This window comes from Rhodamnia argentea, chromosome 4 (assembly GCF_020921035.1).
Source record: "Rhodamnia argentea isolate NSW1041297 chromosome 4, ASM2092103v1, whole genome shotgun sequence".
Lineage (NCBI taxonomy): Eukaryota > Viridiplantae > Streptophyta > Magnoliopsida > Myrtales > Myrtaceae > Rhodamnia > Rhodamnia argentea.
In genome coordinates, this window is record NC_063153.1 from 28,163,164 (window position 1) to 28,171,729 (window position 8,566).

The 8,566-nt window shown below is 39.6% G+C and overlaps 1 protein-coding gene across 1 annotated transcript; it reads left to right on the forward strand.

Annotated features, from left to right (window-relative positions):
- The first annotated feature begins 840 nt into the window (after nt 1–840).
- On the forward strand, nt 841–7,757 carry LOC115743489 (C2 domain-containing protein At1g53590-like). Its single transcript, XM_048278115.1, has 10 exons — nt 841–942; nt 2,274–2,417; nt 3,667–3,762; nt 3,853–3,984; nt 4,243–4,395; nt 4,479–4,520; nt 4,686–4,734; nt 5,844–5,936; nt 6,018–6,189; nt 7,613–7,757. Exons 1-10 carry the CDS (start codon nt 841–843, stop codon nt 7,755–7,757), a joined length of 1,128 nt encoding a protein of 375 aa, XP_048134072.1.
- The last annotated feature ends 809 nt before the right edge of the window (nt 7,758–8,566 follow it).

The window sequence follows — 8,566 nt, forward strand, 5'->3', positions numbered from 1 at the left end:
GGGCGACCTCAAACCGGTGATGACCCGGGAGGAGAGAAAAAAAGAAAAAAAGAAAAGCAAAGAAAAGTTTAAAAGAAAAAAGAAAACAAAGAAATGGTAAAAAAATATATAAAAAGAAAAAATTCAAAAATTAAAGGACAAAAATGCCCTTCGATCAGGCCCTTCATTGGAATAATTTGAGCACTTCAAACTCTTGTTTGAAGCAAGTTCTATTTCATATCCTTATTTGAGAAAACGAGAACATTTCGGGACTTTTTTTTTTTTGGGAATTTCCCCCAAAATAATGGTTTTCCAATTAAGTAAATTTTGTTTCCTTTCTCTTAGCAGTAATTTCGGTCCCTTTGTGAAAACCACATTTAAATCACGGGAACACCAACATGACAAATTTAACGTCAACTTAGCAGTAATTTTGGTCCCTTTAGCTAACGGTGTTATGATCTAAATGAGAAGACGACATCTTTTTTTTATTTTTTTTTTAAGTGAACTTTTGAAGGTTCAAGGACTGAATTTTATATAAAAAATTCAAGAAGGAAAAGAGCACAGGGAACCGAGATACATGGCCTGGCATAAAGGCCACCGTCTGCTTGCGTCAACCTTAATGTGGAATGATGTCTGCGACCGAGCGAGTGTAGGAAACACTGCTGACGAGTGATGATCGAGAGTGCGTCGGAAACTTCTCAAGGTGATAGCCCAGTGATCCTTGAATGTTCGACGTTTGTGTGAGGGGGCATCGCAGGTTCTCGTTGCAAGGCTTTCCACTTTGAAGTTCCAAGTGCTGTTACGATCGTCCGCCCGAAGGAGTGGTAGAGCAAGCAGATGAACATCACAGAGGTTTCGATAATGCCCCATGTGGGCATTGTGTTGCTTCTGCTTCGTCTCTACTCTGCATTCAACAGTAGAGACCCAATTCCCTACTTCATGTCTCTCCTTTACCTCACCTGGGTATTTGCTTGCTTTACTCTTTCTTTGGTTGTGTTTGGTTTATTTGGTTCTTTTGGGGAAAAATACTGTTGCCTCTTACCTAGTTGGTTGGTTCCCTTTGTATTTTCGGATGAAAAAAATCCATCGTGATTATGTGAAGGCCTTTCAGAAGAAAATGGAGTTGGCAAATCAGAAACAGTCAGAAGAAAGGGTATAAGTTTCTACAATTTTGCTTCTCCATTCATAATTATGCCTCCAGGATAAGATTTCTGAACTGATGATTCTGCACCTGCATTGCCCTTGAAAAATAATGATTGAATCAACTGAGAGTTGCTCAGTTGCGCGTACAGGGCAGGTTATTTTAATCATTTACTTCCTTGAAGTTCATCCCAAAGCATCTTTGTTTTTGTGTATTTAGTTAAGTACCAAGTCCCGCCTGATGACGCATAGCCTGAACATGTACGGTTTCTGCTAGAGACTAGTGAAAGTTTGAGTCATTATCATTTTCAGGAGATTGGGAAACAAAGAGAACATCGTGTGTTTGTCCCGCTGTTCTTGCTCTGGTTTCTCTCTGCATTAAACTTTTGCCGTTCGGATGTCTACTTCATCTTCTTTTTGCATCTTTATCGGGTATGTTTCTCCTCTCTTTGGTTTCGATCAACTTAGAAATTAACAATGACTGGCATTTCTTTTGCAGCCATATCTCAGTTAAGTTGATGGAGATTTTGGTCAGTCCGGTGGGTAATAAAAGAGTACTACAACTTAGTCATCTATAGAACATAGGGGTATTGCTCACTCGGTTGCATCACTTATTTCCCACAACCTCAGTAAGATAGGGGAGATGCTGACTTAGTTCAGTCTGTTCATTTTTTTTTTATTGATAACTGAGGTTTTTCACGTGTAATGGACTATTCCTCGGGGTGGTGGGGGTATGCCAATGCCACCGGGTAAGTGCCCAAGGCGTGGTCGTTGGAAGTCGAACTTGGGACCTCATCAGTTTAACTATCTAAGGCCTATGAAGCTCAACCAACTCGTTCAGCGCCCCATTGGCGTCTATTCATTATGTTTACCCCCAAAGATTCTGAATTTTTAATGCTTTTGCCAACAAAGTAATTTTAAGGAGATAAATCACCATTTTGCCAGCGTGGGTACACTTAATCTAGTTGTGGCATTTTCTATCACCCTGGCTGAGCAGCTGTAGTATTTCTATGGATAGAGTTACTAGGGTCTTGGTTATCGTGAAAGTGCAGATTTTCTTTGCAGGATTACAACACTAGTTTGTTAATACGAAAATCTTAGTAACTCTATATTCAACATGAACTGAATGTATTGCCTATGTTTTTATCATATAGGTTCTTGCAGATTCAGAAATTCTGCGGTTGTTAAACTATGTGATAGAAAAGCTGTGGCCTGTATGCATGGAAGAATATGCATCAAAGAAGATTTTCCAACCAACCGTTGATTGGATCCTGGAGAAACATAAAGAATCAACTTTGGTATGATTGATTCTAGCTGTTTAGTTTCAGAGAAGGACGATAATGATTTCATTAACAAAGGACTACAACGATATATAAAAGCCTCTCAACATCAAATGACTATTCTACCTTTATCCTAACACTAGCCATATCTGAACTTTATCCTCAGGGTTGTCTTGCACTTTCCTCTCCATAAGTTAACTGTCATCGAACAATCATTCTGTCCCTCTTTGAAATTTTTGTCTGATGCTGGTTGTTTCCTCACAAATTTCCATTTGATCAACGTGCATACATATTTGTACTAACATGTGTTTGATGTGATTAGTTGTCTGTAATGGGAGAATCTTGCTTTTGTATCCTGAAGTTTTTATTCATCCCTTTGGACAAATATCCAACGTGACCTCACTCTGGCATTGAGGAAACAAAATTTCAGTGTCCTCATACTTTTCCATGCAATACGTCTCAGCTGAATATCAAAAAATTGCAGCTGGTCTAAAGTCATGTTTTTTTGCTCTGTAATGCCTGTCCAAGGAAACTTTAGCGTTAATGTTTTCCGTAGCAGGACCAATATAGGGATAAGTATTGTTGATGCTTTTATCTAGTCAAATCTCCATGAAATGAGCGTAGTGACACTGAGCTAAACCCGAAGCATAACCTGGCATGGAGACACAAGATATGAATTTCCACTAGCATTAGGGTTACATTAAGGTTCAAGTCTTTTTCTCTCCATTCACAATGGGAGCCCACTGAGAGTATTCATTAACTTGCTTTTGATTTTTTCCCAGTAATTAAATACTTGTAAATGACATCTGGGCATGGCTCAAACAGCTATCTGGGCTGAAATTTTAGAGGGAAACTTTGTGATGTGAGGGTTTCCATTTTACCCTTGGAAAAAGAAATAAATGGAGGGCAATTTAAGCAAAGGAACAAGTGTGGACGCAGGAAGCGTAATAAATAGAAACTAAGTATATAGGAGCATTTTTCGACTATGTTTGAAGTATTCATAAGGTACATGCAGGATGGTGAAGTGGAGAAGAGTGTATAGTTTATTGTGGGATTGAGGGATGCGACTTAAGGTCAAGGGCAAGTTCTATAATATGGTGATTAAGCTGGTTGAAGTTAATGGGGTTGAATAATATGATTGAGTTCCAAAATGTGCACAAAATAAGTATTCACATACTTACTTGAGTATTTAGGGAAAGTACGTGAGTGGTCCTGAGGCCACCAATTTTTTGTCATGAGTTACTGTTTTTGTGTTTGGTAAAAGCAGAAGAAAGCCCTGGTTCAGTGCCTGTGCCTGGGAAGTAATCCACCTACGTTTACTGAAGTCCATGTTTTCCGTAATTCACATGAGAATGAGGGCTGGGTATGCATCTTAATTGCTGGGATGTCATGCATTTTCTGGGTTTTTCATGCTTTTGCCAAGTGCTGACAGGTTCTTGAATGTAACATGCAGGTTATAGAGGTGGGGATAAATTTTTGTGCAGTTGATCATATGCGCTCCATACTTGCTATCAAACTGCGGGATAGATTGGGACGAGGAATGTGGGTGAAGCTGGATATGAAAAATTTGTACGTTGATGGGAAGGTACATAAATTATAGATGATCTCATTGTAAATTTCAGGCAGTAATTCCTCGATCAGTTTGCTTCTTATTGCTTCTATGTATCCTGTCATTGTTCGTTTTGTATGGAAGATAATTCATGTCCTGGAAGAAAATGGTGTGGGTCTATAAATGCAGATAGTAACTTGGCAGAGTGGTACCGTTCAAAGTTTTAATATTATTACTCACAAGATATTTTGCTTTGATTTGCAGTTAGAATAAGGATATTCTTTTATTTGGTAGGTCTTAATCATGGTGAATTTTCTCAATCACTGGCCTTTTGTACGCCGCGTTCAAGTATGCTTTGTCGAGCCACCGCATTTCAGCATGGCTGTAAAACCTCTCTTTACTTTTGGGCTTGATGTTATGGAACCTCCTGTCATTGTTGTGTGGCTGGTAAAAGCTTTATTATTCCCTTGCTTATGTAGTCGGTCACTCTCTGTTTTTATCAGGATCTTATTCAATTGTTACTTTCTCAGGATAAGCTTCTGTCCATTGCATTGAAGAAGATGCTTGTATGGGTGAGGTTCTTAGCCACTTGCATTGCATTAATTTGCATGGTTTATCTATGTATTGGAATCTGGCGTTTCACTGTTTCTTAAGTGACTGGCAATCAGCATTTCATGTGCTTGTGAAAGATGTCCGTCTTGAATTGTTGAAATCTGGTTTTCTTAAAATTGTTGCAGCCCAGCGCTCTAATGTTCGATATGGAGAAATATGCTTCAACATGCCCAGGTAATGTGCAGTGAAAGCATGTAAACTCAAATATGGTTAGTCACCCAGAAAACAATCGCCTCTCCACCGGCAATTACCATTTGCCACTGCAGTCGACCCGCCACCGTTGCTGCTGTTCGCCCCAGTTCATGCCACCAATTCCCCTCCCCTTCTCCCCTCTCCCCCCAAAAAAAAAAAAAAAAAAAAAAAAAAACAAAATCCAAACCAAAAAAAGAAAAAGAAAAAAGAAAAATCTCTCTCTCCTCTGCAATGTCCATCCATCTGTCTCATGCGTCCAGACTGGAACGGCTTGGGGGCTCACTCTGAGGTCATGAGCCACCAATGGGCAACCTTGGCCAGATGTCGTGAGCAGCCACAGATTGACGTCGATCGAGGTTGTTAATGGCTGCAACAAGGCCAGTGACCTAGCTCTGAGGCTTTCATGAGCTGAAGGAGGCCGGTGGCTTCAGATCAAGGTTGGGACTGCTGTGATGTGACCTCGATCGAGGCTGTTTGAGAGACATAGATACTCGTGACGAGCAAGGGTGGTGGCACTGAGTTATGAGGCGGGTGAGGTGAGCTTGGCGACAGCGTGACGGTTTTGGTGGTGGCTGGTGGGGCAGCTGAGCTTAGAGTTTTGGTGGTTATGATATTAGTTGGTTTTGAGTGGGTACAGGGAGTTTAGGATTTGGTGGGGGCAGATGACATTTCCGTAAATAAGGCATGTGAAGTGCAAAGTGATGTCTAATGGCGAAACTCAAGATGCAAAGTGTTATTTATCGATAGTAGAGGATGGTAAGTGGTAATGGTGTGAAAGTATTTTTCCCATTAACTTTGTGCAAGTAGGACCACCAACTTGTTTTTACAGTTCTGACATTTGATTTCTTCCCTCATTTGTGGGTAATTAAGTTTTTTTTTTCCCCTGACTACTTGCTATATGAGGTGAGTTGTTGATAGTTATCTCATACTTCTACAGCAAGGCAATGAGAGTGTCTGAATGTAGGGGAATCTTGATTCTTTTGTCTATTTGTAGTCGCATTGCAAGTACTGAGATGCTAACTATGTTTCTACAGCTTTGTGCATTCAACTGGGGCTAAAGTACTGATTGTTTCCTTTGCTTGAAAACACAGAAAGTTGCTTCTCCTTGAATGCAGAGGAGCCTGATGCTTGTGTTAAAGTTGGAGCAATTACAACCTCTGGGTTAAAACCACCATGGTTTCTTGGTTTGTTCATGTCATGACTCCACTTTTCCTTTTTGACCTTTTAGTACTTGAAGTTGATTCTTGTATTTTTTGCACTGTCAGTTGACTGGTATGTAAAAGTTAGACTGGGTAATTGTTTATTCAGGAGCAGCACACAGAAGACACAATCTCCTAGTTGGGACGAAGAAATCAGGATACCTGTCACATGGGAGTTGCGTGATAAGATAAGAGTTGAAGTCTGCTACAAGGGCTTCTTATTCGACAAGACTTACGGGTTTGCTCCTTCACTCTATTGCGACTTATGCAAAGTTTTGTGAAATGTCTAATTAGCACAATAGGATGTTTTTGTAAGTGGAGTGGAATAGTGTAGAAACGGAATGGAGGAAGAAATGAAATGGAAGGGGAATGAACCAAAGTTGAGTGGGCATGAAATTCCTCTGATTGATTGTGATGGAGAAATAATTTGGGAACCAACAGATCTAATAAGGAATGTTAACTATGTCCTTAGAAATATGTACAAGAGAAAAAAGTAAGGGTAAACTTAAAAATAATAAAAAATCTGAAGGACTGCCCATCCCTATTCTAAAATGTTTACCAGCCATCAATATTATGGGGTTGGCAGGGCCTCCATTTCTTCAGTTCCTCTTTCTGTTTTTTGGTTGATGTGTAAAGATCGGAACGAGAAGGCGTTTGAAGGAGAGGCGTCCTGCCTTTTGCTAATGTTCAAAATTGGTTCAAAACTGTTATGCTTTTGGTGCAGTGGAAACTTACTTATGGATTTAAATGTTATGTAGGTCTATAATTGAGCATCTTTTGGTTCTTGAGCTCCTTTTGTAGTTGGTTTGCACCCCCTTCGTATGGAGCTTATCTTTGCCTATATTAATAAAAGCTATATTCTAGATTTTATCTGGACCTATTTAGGTTCATCTGGTCTGGAGTGCCTCCACAAACTTCAGATATTTTGTCTGATTCGCCTTATATTTGGGCTACAATGTGTTGCCCTTAGGATTCACACTTCAAATATGTTATGCATCGATAAGATTCCTTAATTTGACCTAGGCCATGTAACTCTCTCTATGTTCCACAGCAGCATTTTAGTCCCTCCAGTCAACAATTGGGGCCTCATAATCACCACTTTAGCACCATGGAGACTGCATCTTTGTTACCCTATGCAAGAAAGAGATGCTTTAATCAGCCTGTGAAGAAAGAGAAAGCAAGAGACATTGTTCTTATTAGATGCAGACATGTGAACTTTACCCATGTCCTTTGTTCTGTCCCCATGTGATCACCCAGTCCAGTGGCTGTCCATATTTATCTTTCTGATTACAGACATAAGTAGGGTGCCATGTGCGTGGACTGATGTCTTTTCTCCAGGACTGCTGCCTGTCAGGTCATGATGCCGATGGCATTTCTGAAGACTGGGAACTTCCAAATTGACATTTTGATTTTCTCAGAGAAAAATCGTGTTTGTGGCATGACAAGTTGCTAAACCTGAATGCTTTTTGGACTTTGTCATTAGTAGATTATCGATATGGCATTCTACTTAGGGAATTGAAGCTAGAATATTTGCTAACTTTAAAAGTCCCCGTGCGTTCTCTGTCTAGGCTCTAGGAAGTTCTTCTTTTCTTGATTCTGCCATCCCAAGCTGCTTTATGTTTGAAATAAGTCATGTACTATTGGTCTTCTATTATTTGCAGATGGAGTTCTTTATGTATAAATGCTGTTAGAGATGGGAGAACACATCCCAGGCAGTTGCGTCTTAGTAACAAAGAAAGACAGTATTTGCATCTTTCAGTAACTGTGCTTGAAAGCAATGTACCGGCTCTATCTGCTGTTCCTTAAAATTAGTTTATTAGAAGTTTCCTCAGAAGATTTCTCTGGCTCCAAACTGATGGATTTTGTCTTTTCTCTGTGTCTAGGAAGACAGACATTTACCTAATGAACATTGGTTCTCCCTGGATGAAGGTAATAAACTCATTCCATTGTTAAATAGGTAGAAACCAATTTGTTTTTGTTATGGTCGTAAATTTTGTGGGACCACTACCAATTGTTCTAAAAGGACTGCCAAGCGTGAGGTGGAGTGCTAGAATATATAAATATAAAACCGTGCTTTCATGTAAAAGCTTAAGCTTTTAGAACTGTAGACAGTGGTTCCACAAAATCTCACAATGGTATTTTCTCATATCGCTTGACTATTAGGGTTGATTGTGTTTTATGTTCATGGAGTCTCCTTACACCTTACGGAAGGGAAACGTTAATATGATATTATTCAGTAAAGTGGTACTAATACATGGAAAACCCAATAAACCCTAAGAGTGACAAAGACCACTTTACTCTCTATATTTCTAACACTCCCCCTCAAGCTGGAGTATAGATATTAATCACGCCCAGCTTGTTACAAATATATTCTATCCTCCCATAACACAAAGGTTAGTAAAAAAGTTTGCAAGTCGTTCACTAGTTCTATCGTGACTGGGAAGAATTATTCAACTTTGCTCTTAATATGTTTTGTTCTTTCATGAAACATGGGGTTGGAAACTTTATGCACTGCAGCCTTATTATCACACCACATGGGCATAGAAACCGAAGCTTTCAAGCCTAACTCAATCAATAACTGCTAAATCCACACTAACTCACATGTCACTTGTGCT